The 25,890-nt window shown below is 40.9% G+C and overlaps 1 protein-coding gene across 1 annotated transcript in view; it reads right to left on the bottom strand.

Annotated features, from left to right (window-relative positions):
- LOC126412991 (sialin-like) overlaps positions 1 to 18,593 on the bottom strand; it is a 34,537-nt gene extending 15,944 nt beyond the window's left edge. The window contains exons 1-4 of the mRNA XM_050082883.1: positions 18,441 to 18,593; positions 14,971 to 15,204; positions 14,804 to 14,891; positions 6,221 to 6,465 (exon numbers count right to left, since the gene is read on the bottom strand). Coding sequence (XP_049938840.1) covers positions 6,221 to 6,465; positions 14,804 to 14,891; positions 14,971 to 15,204; positions 18,441 to 18,593 — 720 coding nt within the window. The remainder of the gene's footprint in view (positions 1 to 6,220; positions 6,466 to 14,803; positions 14,892 to 14,970; positions 15,205 to 18,440) is intronic.
- Between the last annotated feature and the right edge of the window lie 7,297 nt (positions 18,594 to 25,890).

Here is a 25,890-nt window from a genome sequence, read left to right as displayed (position 1 = left end):
GCCAGTTTGCCGTGGCATACGGAGCTCCATCGCAGTCTTTAACACTGGTAGCATGCCGCGACAGCGTGGACGTGAACCGTATGTGCAGTTGACGGACTTTGAGCGAGGGCGTATAGTGGGCATGCGGGAGGCCGGGTGGACGTACCGCCGAATTGCTCAACACGTGGGGCGTGAGGTCTCCACAGTACATCGATGTTGTCGCCAGTGGTCGGCGGAAGGTGCACGTGCCCGTCGACCTGGGACCGGACCGCAGCGGCGCACGGATGCACGCCAAGACCGTAGGATCCTACGCAGTGCCGTAGGGGACCGCACCGCCACTTCCCAGCAAATTAGGGACACTGTTGCTCCTGGGGTATCGGCGAGGACCATTCGCAACCGTCTCCATGAAGCTGGGCTACGGTCCCGCACACCGTTAGGCCGTCTTCCGCTCACGCCCCAACATCGTGCAGCCCGCCTCCAGTGGTGTCGCGACAGGCGTGAATGGAGGGACGAATGGAGACGTGTCGTCTTCAGCGATGAGAGTCGCTTCTGCCTTGGTGCCAATGATGGTCGTATGCGTGTTTGGCGCCGTGCAGGTGAGCGCTATAATCAGGACTGCATACGACCGAGGCACACAGGGCCAACACCCGGCATCATGGTGTGGGGAGCGATCTCCTACACTGGCCGTACACCACTGGTGATCGTCGAGGGAACACTGAATAATGCACGGTACATCCAAACCGTCATCGAACCCATCGTTCTACCATTCCTAGACCGGCAAGAGAACTTGCTGTTCCAACAGGACAATGTACGTCCGCATGTATCCCGTGCCACCCAACGTGCTCTAGAAGGTGTAAGTCAACTACCCTGGCCAGCAAGATCTCCGGATCTGTCCCCCATTGAGCATGTTTGGGACTGGATGAAGCGTCGTCTCACGCGGTCTGCACGTCCAGCACGAACGCTGGTCCAACTGAGGCGCCAGGTGGAAATGGCATGGCAAGCCGTTCCACAGGACTACATCCAGCATCTCTACGATCGTCTCCATGGGAGAATAGCAGCCTGCATTGCTGCGAAAGGTGGATATACACTGTACTAGTGCCGACATTGTGCACGCTCTGTTGCCTGTGTCTATGTGCCTGTGGTTCTGTCAGTGTGATCATGTGATGTATCTGACCCCAGGAATGTGTCAATAAAGTTTCCCCTTCCTGGGACAATGAATTCACGGTGTTCTTATTTCAATTTCCAGGAGTGTATTTGTGTATCTTGTTAAATTTTGGTAGTTTTCACATTGTAGGACAACATAAAAGCGTATTTTATCAAATGGGGGGGGGGGGGGGTGGATTATGAAAGGTGGACATATATAGGTGCACTGGACATTTATTTGCGAATAGTTTCAGAATGAGTGGAAATTTCATGTTACGAGAGCGAAGCAGCTGCGTGTGACATCTGGGGAATAGTCCGCTTATGGCAGTGAAAGCAGTATCTCTGAACTTGAGAATCTATGGCACAAGTGTAGCGCAGAGGGTAGTCAAATGTTGGACATGGGGTAAGTTGGCCGAACATCTAGTATAGTGCATATTGGAGAAGGATTTCGCTGAATAAAATTGTTAGGAATTATTAATCTGATGGAAGAACTTATAGACGCACCATTTACGAAACAGAGCGAATGGATTTGCATTATGAATATGTGTTTATGGTACTAATTATTGCTGACGCGTACCTCCCCACCTCAGCTTAGGTCATTTCAGTTTAATTCATTTCAATTTGCATAATCTTAAAGGCACTACCTTGAAAGACTTTGGAAAGTAAGTAAAGTTTTCGGTTTTCTGTGATTTTTATGTTCTTGTGAAATAAAAATTTAAAATCTGCCATAGTCATTGTAACGAACGAATTAATATTCACATTTCAAGTCAGAACTATTTTTTTTTAGTAGGAAAAATCATCTCACTCTTTCTCCCAGTAGTTTAGTTTTAATTTAGCGTATCTTATCTGGCGTGATTTCTTCATGCTCTGCTGTTGCTGCGATTACGCGGTAATTCTTTAGGTGAGGTTCTTTTCATATTTTGTTGGTTCTTTCCTTTCTCATCTCACATTTCCACTGCGCGGATTTTAAACTTTTCTATTGAGTTTAGATTTTTAATGAGTCAATGAACAGTGTGTGTTTCATAGTGTGGTTATGTAATGTCAGTGTTTCAAATTTTGGACGTGCACGGTATCGATTTAATTTCCTGTACAGTGAACGCCAGTCAGTTTTCTCTTTACGTGAATATGTGTACCGAGACACGCTGTTCGCAGTAGCAATTTCAGTTCAACCTTTTTATAACAGAGGGCATCACATTCAGTTTTGAGCAAAAAGCAGGTAAACATCTGAATGCTCGTGAATGAACGAACGATCAAATCAGAGCAAATAACTTTCAGAACATTCGTCTCTCAACCTTCTCAGTTATTTCTGTCCACATATTAGAGCTTGAAATAACTGGATGTACACATTCGTGCCGGACCAGGAGTCGAACTCCTGTATGAACGTTTCGTCGAGACGTTGAGGAGTTAGGAATCTTGTGGAAAACAACGGTGATGGAACTAAATCGTCTCAGAAGGGTCAAATCCCAGCCCGACACCAAACTTTTCAGTCACTCAACTTCAAATAAAATGTTGCCCTGTATTTTGTATGATAACTGGTTTATTAAATAAAATAAAATTTCTACGGTAAGGAGGCTCGCTAGGGGCAGAGTTTCTGTTTGCCATGACTTCTGTGTGTCATGGCCCAATCTAAACCGTCTCTACTCCAGCCGTAGTGAATGTGGATTCCGAACTACGGTGCAACCTGACGTTCACTTGGCGTTACCAGAGGTGAAGGAGGGTGGTTAGTGCCTATAAAAAACAGTTGCATGAAGTGGGAATCAGTAATGAAATCTCGGTAATTAAGTCTCGCGAGCAACATGTTTAAGGGATTAACATTGCAAGATCACAGGTTAACGTAATCGCGAGGTAAGTCATTGCAAATGTGAAATGCTGATACACTAACAACCAGTGTAACCGTCAGAATGTTAAATACAAGCATGCAAACTGGTATGAGTTGTGTTGTACAGGTGCCGGATGTCAGTTTATGGGATGGAGCGCCATGGCTGTTGCACTTGGTCGCTCAATACAGGGACGGTTAATACTGATTGCTAATGACGCTGGAGTCGTCTTCCAATGATGTCCCCTATGTGCTCGATTGGAGACAGATGTGGTGATCGAACAGCCGAAGCAACATGTTGACACTCTGTCGAGCATGTTAGGTCACAACAGCAGTACGAAGACGAGAGTTAACGTGTTGGAAAACCCCACCTGAAATGCTGTTTATGATTCGCAGCACAGCAGAAATTTTGTCTAAGATACTTTATGTCCTCCTACATTCACTCAACTTCGACACCTTCCTGTACACCACAGCATCATTAGCAAATATCCGTAAACTGCTGCGCACCCTGTCCGCAAGATCATTTATGTACACAGAAAATAACAACAGTCCTATTGCTCTTCCCTAGGACACTCATGACAGTACCTTTGTCTCTGGTGAGTACTAGCCGTCGAGGACAACGTACTGGGTTCTGTTACTTAAGAAGTCTTCGAGCCACACACATATCTGGGAATCTATTCCATTTGGTCGTATATTCTTTGACAGTCTGCAGTGGGTCACCGTGTCAAATTCTTTCCGGAAATCTAGAAATATGGAATCTGCCTGTCGCTCTTCATCCATAGTTGGTTTCGTACGAGCGATGCTCTCTAAAACCGTGTTGACTCGTGGACAGAAGCTTTTCGGTCTCAAGGAAATTTATTATATTCGAAATAAGAATATATTCAAGAAAAACTGCCGTGTCACGAATGTTGTGGTCAGTCTCTGACGGCTTACTGAGGAAAATACTAATACACCTCTCAATATGCCAAAGACCAGATTTGCCTACATTGAAAAGGCGGGCACCCAGCCTCATACTGATGCGACATAAGTGTCCCATCGCTTTGAATAGAATTCTGGAAGAAGACCGCAATCACTGCCCGAATTCCTTGATGTACTGTTGCATTTAAAGCTCTATATCATGCTTGCAGAAGGCAAGCTACAGCTTACAATATTCTTGTCGTGTCAGCAGCTGAATGATACAATCATTTTTACACAGTATTTCAGCGGTCCATTTTGTCGCATTCTTCAGGCGATAACGCATTTTACTAATCCAGAACTGGTTCCTGTTGCTAATATATACGGAAATGCTGACCTCCCAGGTGTGGGATACCAAGCACGTCGCGCTGTACTTCCAGTTGTAACTACAACTGTGGCACAACGCGTTTAGCAGGCGTTAACTGTTAGTCGTTGGTCTCATCATTTCGTGCTGGACTCCGCAGTACTGACCGGCAGAGGGAAAGAGAGCGTGTTTAGACTTTGCGCCAATCTCCTAGATTAAATTTCAACGTCTCTGCAGTGTCTCATGGAGTGAGGGTATGTGACAGCGTTGATGGCGATCTATTCGTTAGATGGAGGCTTCAGGTACAATTATTTCTTTTTTTTATCTGTAGTTCTGTTGACGCCGTGTGACTCTGACTGTCGCTTTATCTTGGTAGACATTCGCTCTTATGGAAAAGACAGCGACTCAGGAATTTTCAGAGGTTCCGCCCTAGATGAGAAACTCGATGAAAAATGGTAGGATGTACCAAAACAAAGATCTCTAAGAGAAAACTACGACATGGCACTTCGTTATGTGATAGTAGTTGACGAAGAATTTGGGCTGATGGAAAATTCAATGAACCCCTATAGCGAAAAGCAGCTAAACTATGAACAAAAACTATTTAACTGTCGGCTGGCTTTAGCACATAGGGATGCTGAGTGTATTTTCAGTATAGCGTGTACTGAGTGGAGAATACTACGTAGACCATGAGATGTCAATGTGGACGACGCCGAACACAATGTAAAGGTAATTACAATAGTTCACGACTATGTTGGAATAAGAGACGAATTACACACCAAGATCTCTTGTAAGGATATCTCATAAGATATAAATGCTACCCATAGTGGACGACTCATTTCATCAGTGGTTGAGATTCAGGCTAAATTGACCGTCTATTTATTAAGGTAGACTTGAATATGCAGACTGAATGATGTGAACAAAAGTATAGGCCTCAGCTGTTAACCATTAAGTTTTTCTTGCCTACATTTTCTTTGAATCTTTTCCTCGTAGAATATCAATTCTTCTCAAGCTCGCCGTCCCAAAATTATATTTTTGACATTTACGACGCTATATTTCTTCCAATTCATCCATCAGTAGCTCGAAGTCAATATTCTCGCCTTCGGTTTCACTTACTTTCCGCAATGTCCAAAAAATAAATTAGTGTCCATGGGGTGACTTGAGCTCAATAATGGGAGATTCAGGCATCATCTCTACCGCCTCAACATGATCACATCCTGTTAATTCCAATGCGATTGTGAGGCAGATGTTGATCACACTTTCTTCGGCTAGTACAGAAGGGATCAAGAAACTACAAAGCTAATAAGTATCTGATTGACCTGTGTAAATGCTTTACCAGCAAACATTAAGATTATTTTACCAACAGAAGACAAAAAGTGTATAAGCTCCTATACGATTTTATAATAGAGAGTCAAACAACAACGTAAGGAAATAGAATTTTTTTACATTATCAATACCGGTGGTGAATATGTTAATTTGCTTAGATCATTGACTTAATTTCAATTGCAATGGAGGTAAGATATGATTTTTGTTGTCTATGGGTCTGGGGCTGGTTATATGGGTGATGTTCAAAATCCATTAACAAATTTAACAGAAAAAAGCAAAACAAAAAAACACACACACGACAGAAGATACGACGGGGACACACGGTCAACTGAACAGCACACTATTGTAACCGTACATTAACGCATGTTCATCTGCACGTATAAATTCGCGCGCTCGTGTGATCGGTTGTTGAATGTTTTGATGTATAAACGGGCGATTTGAAAATGCGCATCGGTCTTCCGTCGTGTGAACTTATCATTAGCCCATCACGTCTCCCAGCCACAATACTACACGAGACCTCCCGTCTTTGAAATAGTTTTGGATGCCTGAAGTAAACATTTTTAGGTTTAGTAGCAATTACAGGCATGTCTATTATGTTAATTGCGGCTTATGTGATTGCAGTTAAGAAATGTTGTGTATTTACAACCTGCGACGGCATGCCGCAGCTCTCAGTTTCAAATCTCCGGCGTCAGGCTACTTACCTCCTTTTCAAGCTCCTTCTTCTCTTTGCTCTCTGTCAGATCTCTACCAGTGTGAGTCAAAAGAAAGTCCTTTTCTTTCTCTGTGATCCTAGGGTGCGACTCAGGCTCATCGTAGATAAAGTACAAACATGGAATCACTAGAGCTATTGCGACGCCGCCGAAAATGTAGAACACAGAGTACCAGCCCAGGTTCTTCACAATGGTTCCAGACAATGCCATTGATATTACAGTGCCCAAGTATGCCGCTGCAAAATGAAATGAAAGAAATTAGGTACCCATTATATCTTATATATGCTATTAAGAACACATTTTTATACATAAAAAGTGCAGTTTGGGTAAGACCATTAAGAAAAACTGATTAAATTTTAAAAACAGACGAGTTGCACCATCATTCCCTTATGTAAGTTCCTTTGTTTTGCCCAAAATTATAATTGTTGAGTATATTTCATCAAGTAGGAGATAAATGCTTTAAATAATCCGGCCCCTCCCGCCGGAGGTTCGAGTCCTCCCTCGGGCATGGGTGTGTGAGTTGTTCTTAGCATAGGTTAGTTTAAGTTAGTTTAAATAGTGTGTAAGTCTAGGGACCGATGACCTCTGCAGTTTGGTCCCTTAAGAACTCGCACAAATTTGAACATTTCTTTTCAAAATAATGATCTACTTGTTACGGACAAGTGTACATGAGACCGAATATCACAGAATTGTGGTACCTATAATGATAAAACAGACAAAAAATTGAGACCTCAGTAGGCGAGTAGTAATGAGCTCAGCAAGCCACGTTAAAGTTAATTGTGAAGAGACTCTACCCATCAGATTAGGCGACATTGATCAACAGCCATGACGGGATAGGACCCAAGTTTTTTGTACTGCGAAGATGGCCTACATATTCAAGGCTGTAAGTGATGTGATGCTATCGTGTTGAAAAATGTGCTAAGGAGAATGTCGAATGGGGAGTATCGCCTTCCACTCTACCACTCACAGCGTTACATGTGCTACCAATGAAACACACATGTGCATCGCCCCTGTGTAACTTCATAACCGTCTTAAGTGTAAGATGAAAATATATCAATAGAAATATATTAATACTGTGACAAGCAGTGAATTCCTGTTTTTGTTTCTCTATGTAAAACAAGTTTCGTAAGCAAAATCATAGTAAAAGCGTTTGGTCAGAGTCTTTCTCTGAAGAGGCCAAACGAAAACGAACTTTGTATATTTTTGCTGTATAATAATATAAATGAAACCGTTCTTAAGTCTTCTCGCCATTGTGTGACGTCTTTTACTCTCTCTCTCTCTCTCTTTTTTTTCAGAGTAAGCACACATGCTTATTTGCACCGTAACTTTAGATAAAATAGAAGATTATTTTGGAAATGTGTAAATGGAATTTAATAATTGCAGTATCATATCCCACGATAATAAGCATAACTTTGTATGAATATATCCATGTTTCTCTTCAGAAGCCACAAAGGAAGGACTGATAACGAATTATTCGTGGGTAGAACGACCAAACACATTACATTTTCTCCCCTTACTTATTCAATATCATAAAGCAGAAGCCCCCTGAAATCGAGTTACCGATCATATATTTCATTCCTTACGCAAATTTTTTACGTAAGAATCATGTAAGGCTGGTCGGTCAATTACCTTCGAACAACGACGTCCGCAGTCGCTTCAGTGGCTTGATATTAATAGGCGGTAACCTGATAATTGCGTGAAAACGTAATTTATACCTTTTGACAGTAATCATTAATTTCATTTATCTATTTTTTGCTAAGTTTCCCATCTTTAAAGGTTTTCCTCGCCCATCATGGAATTGCATAGTAATCAATATTTTTATTGTCGTGCCGTACTGGGAAAAGTTTTCATAACAGCAATATCTTAGCCCTTCCTCTTGTACTATAAATTCTAGAGCGAAACGTTTCACATTCCCCAAACACAGCAGTTGCTATTTTAAGTAGTCACACTTTGTAGTATCTTTGATTCACATCTAAAAATTATGAGTTCCATCTTTTCTCGCAAAGAACTCCAAAGTTCAGACAATTATCTAAACTAAAGCACATATGGTCAGTGACCAAAACACATGTTTGAGAGGAAATGGTTCACAATTCTTCCGAAGCCACCTTGCTCTGTTTTTCCAAACTCTCTGTCTGAAGATGGAGAGGAATTGCTGGGATCGATCCTTTTATGAAGTGACAGGTAGTCCCTTTCGCCAATGTTGTCCATTCTAACTAGTGCTCTGTCTTTTCATGGTCCAAGTCTCGATAAGATGTTAAATTTCATTCCTACTTGCTATCCTTCCTCTTCTGCTCATGAGTCTTTTAAACCACTGCATTCGCATACACATTGTAACCTAGTTGTAGTAGTAGTAGCTTTATTTATCCGTAGATCTCTTTTTACAAGGCTATAGGACATGTCAAAGCATTTGCAAATTTAGATCAATTTAAAAGAAGCTAATTCGTATACACATATATTTACAGACTTTTAATTAGAGACAATCATTAGATTTAATCCTGGCATAGAATACTTTTTTTTACAAATAACTTATTAAATAATGTAATGCCACATTGCTCACTCATATCTCACTATCAGTCACTGCCCACACTATACACACATTGTTTCATAACACTTCACTCACTACACACACACACACACACACACACACACACACACACACACACACACACACACACACACACACTGCTGATCTCTGGGCCATTTTCTGTACCACAACTTCCCATTTGTTATCCTGAAAAACTGAGTCAGCATCCCTCCACAATGAGTGAGATGTTGAGCTGAGAAAGAGGAAGGGGTGTTAGTATTGCGCTATTCATAGCTTGGGGGTAAGTGTTTCTAGAAAGGAAAAAAAGAAGGAAAAAACATAAAGTGAAGGTGTTATGTGGAATGTTGGATATTTTACATTTTTATTATTATTATTTATTTGAATAACATCTTTTTATCAAACCCCTACTCTGTTTTAGCCAAATAATCCTTCAATGTGTAAAATGTATTGCATAACAGGTACTTTTTAGGAGTCTTTGTAAATAAGTGTATTTTGGCAATTTCTGTAATCTCTTTCGGTAATTTAGTGTACAGTTTTATTCCTTGGTAGGCAATGCTGTTTTAAGTTTTATGTTTATTTTTTCTTGGTAAATGTAAGTTGAGTCTATCTCTTGTTGCATGATCATGGACAGAGCTGTTTGTGCAGTAATTACCAATGTTATTTTTGATGTGTACGACTGACTGGTAAGTGTATTCACATGGAGCAGTTAAAAACCCCCGTGTTCTGAACAGATCTTTACAATGAGTTTGACTAGTCTTGTTGGTTATTATTCTCATGGCTCTTTTATGGAGTTTGAAAATTATGTTCATATTTTGTGCATTTGTTCCCCAAAAAAGAATTCCATAGCTAAGAATTGAGTGTACATATGAATAATATGTAACTAAAACACACTGCATGTTACACACTGATGATAGGATTCTAAGGGCATAACATGCTGATGACATTCTGTTTGCAAGTGCCTTTGTGTGTTCACAGCACTTCAGCTGAGAATCAATATTCATTCCTAGAAATTTTGCATTTGTTACACAGTCTATAGAGGTGCCATCTACATTTAATTTAACAATTTCATTTTTCCTCTTCAAACTGAAGTTCAATGTAAGTTTATTACTTATTGACCAATCATAAACTTCCTTGAGAGTTTCATTTGCTTTTTCGGCAAGGAGCTCTCTTGTTTTCTTAGTGACTATAATATTGCTGTCATCAGTGAAGAGGATTTTTTCGCCATGACTAGCACTACTGGGAAAGTCACTAATGTATATCAGGAACAATATTGGTCCTAATATGCTACCTTGCAGAACCCCTACATTAATGTATTTTGGTTCTGATAAGTGATTTACTAAATGTTTAGATCTATTTGAAGTATGCATTATCTCTACTCTTTCTACCCTATCTGTTAGGTAGGATCGAAACCAGTTGTTAGCTACCCCTCTTATTCCTAATGCTTCTAATTTATTTAATAGAACCTTGTAGTCGACTGTATCAAACGCCTTAGAAAGATCCAAAAATATGCCTGTAACACACTCATCTTTATCAAGAACATCAAGTACAACTTTTGTGAATTCTACTATGGCTGACTCTGTATTTTTGCTACTTTGGAAACCAAACTGTGATTCGCTTAAAAGATTGTATTTATTTATGTAATTCATTAATCTGTCTTTCATAATTGCTTCTATTATTTTTGAGAATTCTGATAGTAGGGAAATCGGCTGGTAATTTTCTATGTCTTCTGCATTACCTTTCTTAAGCAAAGGTACAATTCTTGCCTGTTTTAACTGCTCTGGAAATATCCCTGATGTGAAGGATTCATTTATTATATTTGTTAAGGGGCCTTGTATAATTCCTATGCATTGTTTCAGTACACACATTGGTACTTCATCTAAGCTTACTGACTTTTTATTTTTTAGTTTTTAAATTGTTTTATTGAGTTCATTCTCTGTGGTTGGAAGTAACATAATTGTATTCAGTGCAACATTATTTACAGATGTTATATTTATTTGAAGGAATTTTTGCTGTAGCTTCTCTGCAATAATTGAAAAATGCTCGTTTACATGGTTTTCTAAGTGCTGTGGATCATTTATTACTTTATCTCCCTCCCTTAGCAGTATGTTATTCTGTATTTGTTTGCCACTCCCGTTTCCTTTTTTATAACATCTCAGACTGCTTTGCTTTTACACTCTGCATTATATATTACTTTGTCATTAAATGATTTTCTTGCAGCAACCAGCACCTTCCTATAGATGTTCTTGTATCTATCATAGAAATTTAAGAATTCAAGATCATTGCGAATCGTTTTCATGGAACTGAGGTGCTGAAGTGTTTGGGAGGACTTCTTAATACCTGCTGTTATCCATCTGTTTTTGTGATATGTTGATACAGACATGAATAGTTTTGGAAGTGCCTTTTCAAAGTTCAATTTAAACGATGTGGAGAATTTAGAGAATTTCATATTCACATTGGTTTCCTTATACACTTCATCCCAGCTTTGTTTTTCTAGTTCTTTCGAAAAATCTTTTATTTTGATTTCTGATAGATGTCGTTTGTTGGCTCGTAGTTTAGGGAATGATTCAGTGCCTGACTTTACTGCTGTTATTTGACAGTGATGGTCTGATACTCCGAGATCTTTTACAGCTAATGTGTTCATCACTGTTCGTAAGCGCAAAGCTCGTAGCAAGTACCGTATATAGAAATGTGTCCTCAGTTGTTTCACGCACTGAACTGTTGAAAAATAGTAGAAGATGTTAAACGGAGTTGTTTGAGACAAATGGCTATTTGTCGAAATGAATATTCAGTTTTTTATTTGCGTAAACAACTTACACTCCTTAGCAATAACCTAAAATCATAGCAACTGTTAATCGTGACGATCTTCAGTCTCAGTGCATGTATGGTCTGTTATAGCATAATTCACTGGTTCAGATGAATTCTGGATTCAAAATTTCGCTCCATTGTTTGGAAATTTGTTTCTTATTTTTGTAAAGAGCGGGTAGGAGGGGGGAGGAGGGGTAACTTCTGTTTCACCAGTACACTCCACACGGCAGTAGTGGCAGTGTAAACATTCTGACTCACTTCGTTTACATGTCAAAAAGTATTAATTTTTTACATTCATGAGGTCACGTAATCCAGATCAGTGACCTACCCATGATGTCACCATCCAAGATGGCAGCATCAACGCCCTTATCTGTAACTTAACAAGCCAAGTCCTCCTTATCTATCGTTACATAAAAAACCCACAAATATAAAACATACATCGTATTGTGCTGATATTGTAACACACTCATCCAGTTAACACTATAGTGACCATTACGTGGACAAGTATGCTAGGATATCAGCACAACACGGCGTACATTCTGTATTTGTCGGGTTTTTATCTTTGGCTTGTTGATGTCCCTTGCTTCATATTGTTGCAAAATGCCGCAACATCACTATTTGACTTGCAATTTTGTAAAAATCATGCAATTCTGTTAATGTGTTAAACATCCGATGATGACGTCACAGAACTGTCGAAACTGGTAATCAATAAAAAAATTTACAAACTATCTTGGCGTACCTGATATTCCAGAATAATATGGATTTTTTTTTAATTTTAAATTTTTATATTTTTTCTAAGTTTTTCATCATCTTGCATTTTTTAATTTTCCGCCACCACCAGCTACTGCAGTGCGACGATTGTGGCTCCGACCAGCAACAAAAACTTCAACTGTGGATCATAATAGTTACAGAAATAACAATGATAGCGTCCTTCTAGGTACACATTTCATTGGCAACAAGGTGATAGGTGCTTCATGGCGAATTTTCCCCCAAATAATCTACCTTATTTCCTCGAATTCTATTATGCAAATAATTTTTAGTCGACAATCTCGGCCAGCTGCCTGTGGTTTGCTGGACTGAGTCCCTCGTATGTTTGTATCCACAGTGATAAAACATCTTTCTATTAAGATGACATTAGTTGCCAAACACTTCTCTGTATACTCATTGGGTTTCCCAAGCATTACATCCTGCTCAATTATAAAGAAAGTATAATAAGTATTTTCGTAATTTGCTGAAACAAATAACGCTACACCTTCAACAACCAGTTCTAAACTGTAAACAGTGGTAAAGTCCACAGTAGATACCTCACAGTCGATTGTATATTCTTTATTGAAGATGCGTCACCAATGTTGATGTGACATACCGTTGAAGAAATTTTCTCGGGTTATCAGCTGAGTCACATCATCGTGTTGTCGCTACGACTCGACGAGTTTTCTACTCGTCATCTTCAGGCGAAGTGTCTTTTTCGTTTATTGTAGCTGGAATGCAGACACTTCTGCCGAGCGGCCAACAGATGGGCCAATCATGTGCCTCCGGAATAAACGTCGCGGCCAGTGGCGTGGTGCCACTCACCCCCCTTTCCCCCTGTCCCCCCGTCCCCTCACGGGTGGTGCGGGTTCTGGACATCGAGTCTTGGTGCTTCTTGCCTGTTGCCCTGCTGCATCTGCCGCTCGCGTTCCATACCCATTTTTCCCAACACTGCGTTCCATGAGGAGCTCAGCTGGAAACCAATGTCCCAGTAGAAAAGATCGTAGTGTACTCTTATTTCCACCGTCTCTTTGCTAATCGAATCCGAGAACCCTCTGGACACTGCACAGTATGTTATTCTCTTTAAAAATATAAAAAAAAAAAAAAAAAAAAAAAAAGAACATGCGATACTGTACTCTGCCACCGCTTTGACAGAACCGAACTCTTCCCATATGTTCTGAACTTCACTGCGAGATGCATAGCTGCGTCTATCCTAGTTACTGCATGCCACACTCGCAACGGAAGCTGTAATGTCTAGTTGCTGTACCCCTAACTGTTCTTCAACTACTCCAAAAGTCTTCCTGATTTTAACCGTTGAGAGAAAAATATTTTCATATTGTGCTTCTCCTTTATCCTGGCAATCTTGGCTGTTGATGCCCCGCGTACAGAAAGAACGCCAAGGGCTTTGTTTCTTCTTCTGGATGTTTTCTTTCTTCCTCTTGCTCGGCTGGTGCAGATGCTGTAACTCGGTAGGCAGACTTTCCCTGATGCATACAGCTCGCGGTCAGTGCACTGGAATGATGAACACAGATTTGCATTGCCCTGGATATTGGTAATTATTGGCGTTTAGGTCCACGTCGATGTATGTCTCCTTGATGTTAGCGGAATGTACCTGGGTATCAACGAGGTTCTTCTTTATCAGAATGTCTACGAGTGGCAGGCATCCGTTTTCTTCCACTTCCATAGTGAACATAACGTTGCCATGTATGCTCTTTAGTTGGCACAGGAATTCTGTAAGTTTTCTTGGTCATAGGGCCAAACTGTGAGTGTGTCGTCCACATACCTGTAGCTGTGGTAACTGTCTCGAACAGTGTTAGCATGCTGACAAAAATCATAAGTAGTAAGTAGGTGAGTATTTAAAACCGAAATTATATTTTCACATTTTGAGGTGGCAACCCTTAAGGTAAAACAACAATTGATGATTAGTAGTGACAATTATTTTCCAATATACTTGGTTCAAATTAATTAAATTAACTGTGCTAGTGGATGACATTTAACAGGAATACTAATGAGGAGACAATTTAACTTCTGTTACAATTTTTTCTACGTGTGTATTGGGTTGCTCGTTTTGAACATTTTGTGAGGTTTGCGTGTGATTTATTTCTCTTGCCACCTTCCACCATCATTATGGCAGTTCTCTGAGTGAGTGATGTCATATGGGACCGCAAAAAAGTATGTCACCATTTTAAACTACAGCAGTATATATAATGGCAGCATTTTCTTTAGATAAAATGCATTAGCTCAAACGGAATTCGTTCGGGGCTCTTTCTAACTTCTCTGACGACAATGAGACAAAGTGATGTTATTGACTATGCACAGCTCCTCAGTGTTTTATTTGGTTATCTCGTGAAAGAAAGCCTTGATTGAAGAATAACTCCTGTGCATGTAGAAAATCAAAATTTAAAGAAAATTTTTAATCCCCACCCCTAAAAAAAAATTATGAATATTGGTCACACTGAATTGACAGCGGACATTACCTGAGAAAATGGGTCCTCCCAGTCTTTGTCGCTCGTTTTCAGGGAACCATTTGCCAAGTAGCACGTGCATTGCTGGTATGATAACACCCTGAAAAGATATTGTAATAGGTTTAGCACTTTATAAATCACGAATTCCAGAATAGGAGTCGCATCCGGACAATACTTACTGAGAATGTGCCTACGAGTAAGCGTGTTATCATGAAGACCACGGGGCCAGCATCGGCACAGATAGGACCCACGACCGTGAAAACACCGGCAGCGAGCAGCCCTGTGATGAAAACCCAACGGGCGCTGTACCGGGCCGCCAGGTAACCAGCGATTATGTTCACAGCTGCGTACCCGTAGTAGTAGGAGGACAGTATGTAACCTTGCATGTCCTCATCCCATTCAAATTGTCCTCCCTGAAACACAAAACATGACACACAATCCTTCAGCAGCTACAGGGGAAAGATACGAACCTCAGCTCTAACAAATCTTTTTGTAGTGACGTAACTTCCCATCCCAGTGTCGTCTTACCACCAACGATCTATTAGTTTCATGATGGCAGCTTGATAATGAGTTAAAATGACGCAGATTCGATGAAACAAAAAGAGAAGAACACTTATGGTTTATAGGCCAACATTCTGTCCGTGGAGATGTAGCATTCCTTAGTAAAGTGGTGTCCGCTCAAATCATAAGAAATGGTCAGCGACAGTGTTGAAGGAACCCTCTCACTATTTACTTCACTTGATTTAACCTAACTAAACTGAATCAGGATGTTCATACGAGGATGGAAATCGCACCCCTCCCACTTGTGATGACGATGTTATTCCGGGTGCTGAACATCTTGCTCTTCAGCACCAAAACAAAAGTAATTAAGTGTTGAGGAGCTCAGTTTTGGCTTTTGACTACACAACGCCAACCATTTCCCAAGTGACACACATTAAAATAATTACTGTCAGGCCTGTCAGTACTTGCGTCTGTGCTACAATGGGATATTAACGTGACTAATACAAATATACAACACCACTGTAGCCATTAGCTTCTGCCCAGGGCTATAGAAATTGTCTACATCATACATTCTTTTATTCCAAATGTCCTAGTGCAACATCCTCCTGATCTGTATTCACCAGTGCCCCTGAATCCATTCTACATCGACACACACACACTGAACAGCTCCTTCTTCTTACCGATGATTTCTTGCTAGCAACGTAGTTCTCATTCCAAATATTCCACCGACGAGCAATTATATAATCTCATTCACCTGCTACACCTTGTCTTAACCGAAGTCAGTTCACTGTGTTTTTGAATATGTGTATAGCCTCTGTTCCGCTCAGAAGATAGTCTAAAAGTTTCCCTCGCCCCTTGCTGCTCATCACCGCTTAATCATTTTTCCATTTGTAGCAAGTCATATCAGTGCTTCAGCTCTCAATGCTTTGTACCCGTCCAAAAAGTAAGTTCCGCATGTGTTCTTTCTCAGATCTTCATGCAGTAGAACTCATCCCAACCGGTAATAGCGTTTCCTTTCCCGTTTCCTTTCCCTTATCCATTCCTGAATCTTGCTTCCGCTCTGTAGGCGCCAGGTACTAATTCACACGCCAAAACTATCGTAATATCCATTTCTTAAGCTCCAGTACTCAGTCCATACACTCCTATGTTATCCAACGCGGTCCCCTACATGTCGTTTTCTTACGTTTTCATCGACCCACAGTAATGTGTGACTAGTTAACTATTACCAATAACATGCACCACACGCCATTGTGGAAACGACTAGCGGCAACATCGTAAAAAATGAAAACAGAGGCCACGGGTTGCTGATAATGTTATCAGCAAATATCTTTTCATTAACATCGTCATGCCAGAAATCGTGTGTCACACTGAAATCGTTTTTGTCAGGATTAATTCTTTCTTTTCGAAGCTCTCACTAATACGAAGCACAATGTTTCCCCATGTTGCCTTGTTTTTATTTACTGTTAGTGGATTCTCGGTAGAACCACCATTCTGAGCTATGTAAAGCTCACTGTTCCCTTTGTTTCAAGAAATATTGTGCTGTAAAGATGTGCTGTACACTTCAGAATAAGGGATAAAGCAACTATCTATTATCGTAACCCACCACTGCAACTACTCCATCCACAAAAGGGGTGGTAAACGTGATTAAACCTGTGGGATAGATAACATATAACTCTGCAGTGAATATCTCCAATTCAGTCTTACGCTCATTTCGTCCTTTATTGTGAGACATACAAAACATCAAATTTTGAAACTATATTTCTTTGAAACGTTCAGTCAGTATATAAAATTCAAGCCGAATAAAGGTACCTTCGTGTATCAGGAATATGTGGCTGATTGATTTCGTATTACTCGAATAAACAATCAGATACGTGTAAAAACGGAGAAAAGAAGTATTTATCATGTGGGAAAAAAAATAACATCTGGTGTCCACTCATTTTAATCAAGAAAGTTTTGTTTTCATTTCAAATACTCTTTTATTTGTGCTATTTAATGCACTGAGGTGACACAAGTCGCGGGATAGCGATCGCACATATACAAATGACGGTAGTATAGCGTACAACGGGAATTAACAAGACTTTGACGCGGAACAGTTGTTGGAGCTAGACACATGGGACATTCCGTCTCGGAAATTGTTAGGCAGGTCACTACTCCGAGATCCACAGTGCCCACAATGTGCCGAGAATACCAAATTTCAAGCATTCCCTCTCACCACGGACAATGTAGTGGCCAGCAGCCTTCACTTAACGACCGAGAGCAGTGGCGTTTGCGTAGCGTAGTCAGCGCTAACAGACAAGAAAAATTTCTTGAAATAACCACAGAAATCAATGTGGGACGTATGATAAATGAATCGGTTAGGCAGTGCGGCGACATTGGGCATTAGCGGGCTATGGCAGCAGACGACCGACGCGAGGGGTTTCGCTAACAGCACGACATCGCCTGCAGCGCCTCTCCTGGACACGTGACCATATCGGTTGGGCTCCAGACGACCGGAAAACCGAGGCCACGTCTGGTGTGACCCGATTTCAGTTGGTAAGAGCTGATGGTACTGTTCGAGTGTGACGCAGTCCCACGAAGCCATGGACCCAAGTTGTCAACAAGGCACTGTGCAAGATGGTGGTGGCTGCATAATGGTGTGGGCTGTGATTTCATGGAATGGACTTGATCCTCTGGTCCAACTGAACCGATAATTGACTGGAAATAGTCTTTTCGGCTACTTGGAGAACATTTGCAGCCATTCATGGACTTCATGTTCCCAAAGTGGCTGGGACACAACTGTTCGCGATTGGTTTGAAGAACGATCTGGATCTTTCGAGCCAGCAGATCGCCACTCTGATCGCCCGACAAGAATCCGGTCGAACATTTATGGGACATAACCGAGAGGTCAGTTAGTGCAAAAAATCTTTCACCGGCAACACGTTAGCAATTATGGACGGCTATAGAGGTGGCATGCCTCAGTATTTCTGTAGGGGACTTCCAACGATTTTGTGAGTCCATGTCACTTAGAGCTGCCGCACTACGCCGGCAAAAGGAGGCAAGACGCGATATTACGATGTATCTCATGACTTTTGTCACCTCAGTGATATTCGATAAATTATGATCGATGACATTACTCTTGGTACTTTATGGTTACTGCAGTTGCACATACCTCACTGTCTGTCGAGTTAATACTTGCAGTGTCTGGCAGGGGACAAGTTTCATCCGCCGAGGTTTCCTGAGCTACTTGCTTGACCATTCCACCAAGAGCCACCGACAGAGTCACCTTCAATATATACTGGGAGAGGATTGCCAGTATACCCATCGCTGCTATGGCATACCGAAGTGGAAGGAGAGCTGAAAAAAAGTAACATGTGCACGTCTAAGGATAAAGTTGTCAGCAATATTTCTTGATGCAATCATCATTTGTATTGTTTATTCTTTTTAATATTTTCAAAATGTGTAACATAAGTACTCTGCAGCATCGTAAAGAATTTCAAACTTTTTTCTCATTTTTCGAATTGGCTTTCACTATAGTAATACATTTTTACAAGATTACATAATAATAAAAAGAAATTATTAATTATGTTTGTAACGATCAGTATGAGCATGCGGAAGAATTTTGTATTCTGTTTGTAGATATCGATAATTGCGGGAATTGCAATTTCTGCTTTGTTCCGTGGAGAGATTAGTGGGGATCATAATCGCACAGTGACGTTGAATTAGGGGACGAGCTGGTCATGAAATATGGTGTGTTTGCATTGGTCCAAGACTAAGAAATCTCTGCTGATCTGCCTCCATCCCAACTTGTGAGGCTCATCCAAGAGCGAGTGAGACCGCACAGCACTGCTCTGGACTGTCCTGCGGTTATATCCAACGTAAACAAAATAACAGAGGAAGCGCACCTCTGTAAAAGAGGTCGATGGGCGGTAAAATAAGCAAACCATTTACTGTCTAGGCAACAACTAATGTTCGTGTGGCAGAATTACTGCGCAAAGCTTTAGGAAACAATATCCAAAACAAGAATCGAATAATAACTTAGTAGTTTTCTGACCCACAGGTTGATTCTATTAGTACTGCACAAGCACACTCGTCATATGCATAATAGGCGTCTTCTGAAAAATATATCAGTTTCTTAAATGAACTATAGTCATAAATATTCTATTTTAGAAATAATTTTTTGTAAGGGATATAAAGTCTCGTTCTTACTGTTAGTAGATACAATTAAATATTTTTTGTTGTGCTTCGTGCTACAGCTTTTTGTATCCCTTTTCAGAGTTTAGAAATCGGATGCTTAGTTTGCTGTTTTGTACGTAATGATTTTAACTGACCAAGTTTGAAAACTTATTAAAAATAGAATTAAGGCTATAAAGCTCTTTAATTCTTACAGTCATTTTTGTTAAAGAAGACAGTTAACATTTTACACGTTTTTCTTTTTCGAGGAATCGATTTTGTCTAGGCTTGGTACAATATTCTGTGAGACTGCTAACCTGAAAGAATTAGTCACATTTTTATCGCCAAGTAATGAACGGTTCGTAGTTTTAGATAGCTTTAAAAGAGAGAAAAAGTGCTCTCAAATATATGTGGAGCCAAACATTGAGAGAACTTTAGCCGCGAGCTTGTGCAAAAAAGGATATTTCTCTCGTGGAAGACAGCTGTAGAAGTCATCCAAAGTTTTACACATAAGAAAGCGGTCCTTTAGGCGGATATCGCAGTGCAGGTCAATCAGCTCTAGTTGAAGCACTTGTAAGACGTCCTCTGCCCGAAGGGAAAACGGGCGAACAAATATATCTAAGGCCAACTGAAGCTCACTTATCTCCAAAAATGTGTTTTCAAACTGTTCTTGTAATTCGCAAATGATTTGAACATAATCTGAAAAATCTACATCTTCTTCAACGCTGTCTAGTGCAGGAGAGGGTCCACAATTCTTCACCCGCAACTGTTTTTCTCACGAAATACTTTTTTTTTAATGCTTCAATCGACTGCCCTAAATCAACAACAGTGTGATTGTCTCCTTGGAGTGAAATGTTCAAAGTATTTAAATAACCAGTAAGGTCACTCAAAAAAGCCAAATTCGCCACCCACTTAGGATCACAAAGTAGTTCTTCTGGACGTCCTTTTATTTCCAAAAAGGTATTTATTTCGCCCCTCAAGGAGAAACACCGATGAAGCACCTTTCCTCTGCTCAGCCATCTTACTTCGGCGTGGTAGGGGATGTCCGGGTATTCCGCTTCGATATCAGCCAGAAATTCTTTAAATTGGCGATGTGTGACTCCATGCGATCTCAGATAATTAACCGTTTGAAGAACTGTGCCCGTAACATTTTTTATGTTGACAATCTTTGCACAAAGTGCCTGGTGGTGTATCAGACAATGGATTGCCGCGAATTAGGAACAACCAACTTCAGCTATTTTTGACCTGACGAAACTCAGAAGTCCAGTGCGTATCCATCGTACCGCAAGGGTTCCATCCGTTGTTACACTGGTCAGGCGTTCCCATTTTAAACCCACTGATGGCTCTGAGCACTATGGGACTTAACATCTATGTCATCAGTCCCCTAGAACTTAGAACTACTTAAACCTAACTAACGTAAGGACAGCACACAACACCCAGCCATCACGAGGCAGAGAAAATCCCTGACCCCGCCGGGATAAACCCACTGACTATAACATATTTTCTACGGCTAGAAAAACATCCAAACCCGTGGTTGTGTCTTTTAATGGTATAAGGTCGAGAAATTCTTCTGTGACACGCAGATTGTCGTCGACACCTCGAATGAATATGACGAGCTGAGATGTGTCCGCAACGTCCGCGGACTCGTCAAGGGCGATAGAAAATTAAATGAAGTTTGCCGCTCTTTCCATCAATTGCTGCTCCATATCTGAGGCCATATCTTTAACTCGGCGAGCAACAGTTTGAGGCGAAAGAGCTATTTTTTCAAATTTTTCTGTGGGGTCTGCTGGGCAAATACAAGCCGCCGAGTCGACCAGGGAATGCTTGATGAGATTCCCAGCCGCAAAGGGATTCCCTGCTTTCACAATTCTCAGCGAGCATTTGCAGCTTGCGCACAAACTATGCCCACCTGTTTCCTGCTCCTACCACGGCAAAAAAGAACATTCAATTAATTTTGTACAATCCTGTTTTTTAAACACTTTTATCATTTTAACAATTAATTGTTTCATCCATTGAAACTCAAATAAAAACTACCAAAAAAATATTGGTTTTTGGTGCGTTTTCCCGCAGTTTCTCTGAAAAGCGGCCTTAGACGCTGGCGAGGACAGTGAAATGTGGTCCCAAAATAAATTTTTATCTGTTGGAACATTTGCGTTTTAATTAATTGGAAACATAGATCAAACTACAACATATGTTTTCCCATCCATAAAAACACAAATATACAAAAACAAAGAATGACTCTTAATGACACTTTGCTGCCAGAGAGAGCGTTTGTGAAGGGTTTTCAGAAAGTGGCAAAAAATAACGCTCCTGAAACTTCTTCTTATGTCTGTGCGACGCGATTTAATGCAACCCAAATATAAAAATTAGCCGAAAAGAAATGTTCCTTGTTGCCGACAATCTGATATTCGATAACTGGCACATTGCTAAGTGACATATCGGATTATAAAATATAGTTTTATTTGTCATCTTTATAAATAATAAAGAGTCATACGATAGGAAACACATAGTTCACAGTGATGCCGAACTGATATTTGTGGCAGGTATTAAAGTGCCGTTCAATCGAGTACATTTTTAAACACATGAGGTTCCGATGACATACTAAACATTTGGCATGATTTTCGACAGCAGTACAAAGGAAATTAATTTCCCACTCAGTTTTAAATAGTGCGGACGCGCCGCTCCTCTTTCTTTTTGTCTGCTGCTCTTGACCATCCACCTCGATCCACTGTAGCCTTATGTCTGTTGACTAACGGCATTGTTTCGTATCAATGCTTTTAACCGCTGCTGGTGCGGCGGTCTGTCGTCCGTAAGAAGCGCGCGTACAGGGGCATAGTGAGGCGCGGCGGGCGGTCCGCACGGCCAGCTAAGCGACACGGTTCGGCCACTGCGACAATATACGAAATCAAAAATGGCTCTGAGCACTTTGGGACTTAACAGCTGAGGTCATCAGTCCCCTAGAACTTAGAACTACTTAAACCTAACTAACCTAAGGACAGCACACACATCCATGCCCGAGGCAGGATTCGAACCTGCGATCGTAGCGGTCGCGCGGTTCCAGACTGAAGCGCCTAGAACCGCTCGGTCACTCCGGCCGGCCTATACGAAATCGCCCGGGGCGCTGGCCGCGAGCGATCGCGGGCGCTAGCGCCCCAGGGGCACACTTTGGACGAGCCTGCGTCTAGACATTCTAGAAGAAAAATCTTGCATGGAGGTGGCGTCTGGAGTTTTCTCTATTTTTACCATATTGAACTATACTAGCAAAAGTATAGATTTAGAAGGACAAACTACCCGTCTAGTGTTTGTTTCATTTTGGGTGAAAATATATTTTTTTTTTAATTTCTGAATTTCTTGTCGACAAAGAGAGGTGTTGTATCTCAGGACCAGTAATGGCGGAACCTTTTAGATGAAACTTCGAAAATATTTCGTAAATTTCCCGGTCATGTTTCAGTATCAGGTGGAGATTTCAACGTAGCACCTGTACGCTAGGAAACTCAAGTGATTAGAGAGGATAGTGGGGACAGGGAGTCGTGTAAAATTGTTCCAAATAGCTTTTCCGGAAATTACCTTGCGCATTCAATCAGAGGAGCGACTAGTGTAGGTAACATCCTAGATCTGCTGGTGACAAACAGATCCGAACTTTTCGACCCAGTGTAGAACAGCGAATCAGTGATCATAAGGTCGCTACATCATCACTGAATACGGCTGTAAACAGGAATACAAAGGAACTTAGGAATATCCTTTTGCTTTGGAAGAGCGATAAGAAACAGATGTCTGATCACCTGCGTGTTCAGCATGAAAACTTCATCTCCAGCACAAACAATGTTGAGTATCAGTGGACAAAGTTCAGTAGCATTGTAAAACGATCCCACCAATTCTTGGCTGGGTTTTTTCATTGACATCAACCTCTACGTCTGTTTCTTGATTAATTTCTGCCTCTAGAACAAGAAGGAAGTGGACAAAGTAGTAATAATTAGCAGAAACAACAGCAGAAGTTCAGTATGTCAACCGTACCTCATCCCATTTTCCGACTGTAATAGTTTAATCTCTTGTTGTAGGCAGAGTATGATCCATTCTTTATACTCGCTATAAAATAATAAATTTTTGTCTAGTAACTTAATGCTCGCTTTTGGCCTCACGCCAGCTTTGGGTTTGCGCCACAGCTGGCAAGTCTTTATGGATGGAAAACGAATTCGTCACCGTAGATGAAGGAAGCTGGCTGGGGTTCCCCTTCCACACAAGCGCTCTTTGAGTAGATCACCAAGCCATGGAAGATTTTTCTTCTACAGTATGGAGCTCGTTACTTCTTCAAATTCGGTGGTGTGAGGCGACTTGGAAAACAAAATCGTTCTTCAGATTTCAGCCACGCCCCATCTCTTGTGTAATTATGCGTCTTTCATTTAAGTAGTGAAACGAGGAGCAACCTTTTGTAGTATAGCCCCAAGTTAGTCAACAGAAAATTTTCAAAGGGCCCAAGTTCTACGACGAGCTGGTACTGGAACGATTTGTCGAACAAACAAGTGCTGTCTCGCTTGCTGTTTGGCTCCCTCTATCCCCTTACGTGGATAATCCCACTCAACTAATTTTATATTTTGTTAGGAGGGTATGTTAACAAGTCAATCTCCCACTGTTCCATTGGCCAATTGTAAAAATTCATTTAGGAGGATATGAGTGGTGACTGATCGTTCAGTTGTTGCAAGAAGATAACTGGCCAGAAACAAGCTGGAGCGGTTTTCTTACCCGAAGCTTGATGAGAGCTCAGATGTGAAGGATGAAGATCATTCTGGGATTAGTTTAAGACGGAAGCAGATGCAAGATTCTAGTGCTAGGCCCCGATGGAGGCAGATGCGAGTTTCTGACGTTAGCAGCCTTCCGACTTCTGGTGCTGTACTAGGCGGAAATAGGCTTCTATGGGTGATAGCACTGATTTCAGATGTGGCAATGAGCCTGCTTTGGTAAGCGCTGCATTGTGAGATGAGATGTTCGATTCGTTTAGGCATTGTTGATTCAGATCAGTTTCTGTAATTTCACTCAAATATCTTTTATTTGTGCAATCATACTTTGAAATATCAGCGATCTGCAAACAATATTTAATAAAAACATAAAAGGCAGTCTGTATTGCATATTCATATTGATTTTAAAAAATTATACTGCTCGCCTCCTTTCCTACACAGGTATATCAACATACTTTTGATCAGATAGTATGTTATGTAGTCTTTCTTCATACACAGCTACCTTCTTCATTACTCTTTTTAATTGAACTTCATACTAAGTATTTTGCTGTGTTGCGTCGTTTCGTGAATCTAACTAAGTATGATGGAGGGGGGTGGGAGGGGGGGGGGGGGGTAGTGAACCTCTTTCATTGTGCGCGATTGCGAAAATAACAGTGCATCAAAGCTCGGATGTTAAACCTTTACAATTTAATAAGATTATTTTGCCTACAAAACACGTACGCACTCATTAAGCTGCAAACTTTTTTTCCTCCGAGTCATCAGTCTTCTGACTGGTTTGATGCGGCCCGCCACGAATTCCTATCCTGTGTCAACCTGTTTATATTAGAGTAGCGCTTGCAACCTGCGTCCTCAATTATTTGCTGGATTTATTCCAGTCTCCGTCTTCTTCTACAGTTTTTACCCTATGCAGCACCCTCTATTGCCATGGAAGTCATCCCGTGATGTCTTAACAGATGTCCTATCATCCTGTCTCTCCTTCTTGTCAGTGCTTTCAATATGGTCCTTTCCCGACGATTCTCCGGAGACCCTCCTCATTCCTTACCGTATCAGTCCACCTAACTTTCAACATTCTTCTACAGCACCACATCTCAGATGCTTCCATTCTCTTCTTAACTGGTTTTCCCATAGCTCATGTTTCACTAACATAGAATGGTGTGCTCTAAACGCACGTTATCAGAAATTTCTACCTCAAATTACGGTCTATGTTTGATACTAGCACACTTGCCTTGGCCTGGAATGCCCTTTTTACCAGTGGTAATCTGCTTTTTATTACCTCTTTGTTAAGTTCATCGCGTTATTTTGCTGCCTAGGTAGCAGAATTCCTTAACTTCATCAAACACTTCGTGACCATTAACCCTAAGTTACTCACTGATCTCATTTCTGCTACTTCTCATTACTTTCCTCTTTTTTCGATATACTGTCAGTCCGTGTCCCATAACCATTTGACTGTTCATTCCGTTCAACACATCTTGTAATTCTTCTTCACTTTTACTGAAGATAGCGAATTTTATCATTAAAACCCTTCACCTTGAATTTTAACTGTTCTGTTGAAGCTTTCTTTCATTTCCGTCGTTGCTTTTTCGATATACAGATTGAACAGTAATGGCGAAGCACTACAAGCCTATTTTACAGCCTTTTTAATCCAAGCACTTCGTTCTTGGTCTTCCATCTTACTCTTCCCTCTTGGCTCTTGTACAAATTTTATATTATCTGTCT

This window comes from Schistocerca serialis, chromosome 7, assembly GCF_023864345.2.
Source record: "Schistocerca serialis cubense isolate TAMUIC-IGC-003099 chromosome 7, iqSchSeri2.2, whole genome shotgun sequence".
NCBI classification, from domain to species: domain Eukaryota; kingdom Metazoa; phylum Arthropoda; class Insecta; order Orthoptera; family Acrididae; genus Schistocerca; species Schistocerca serialis.
The sequence above is the reverse complement of the archived record's forward strand: the minus strand, read 5'-3'. Positions and strand labels throughout refer to the sequence as shown.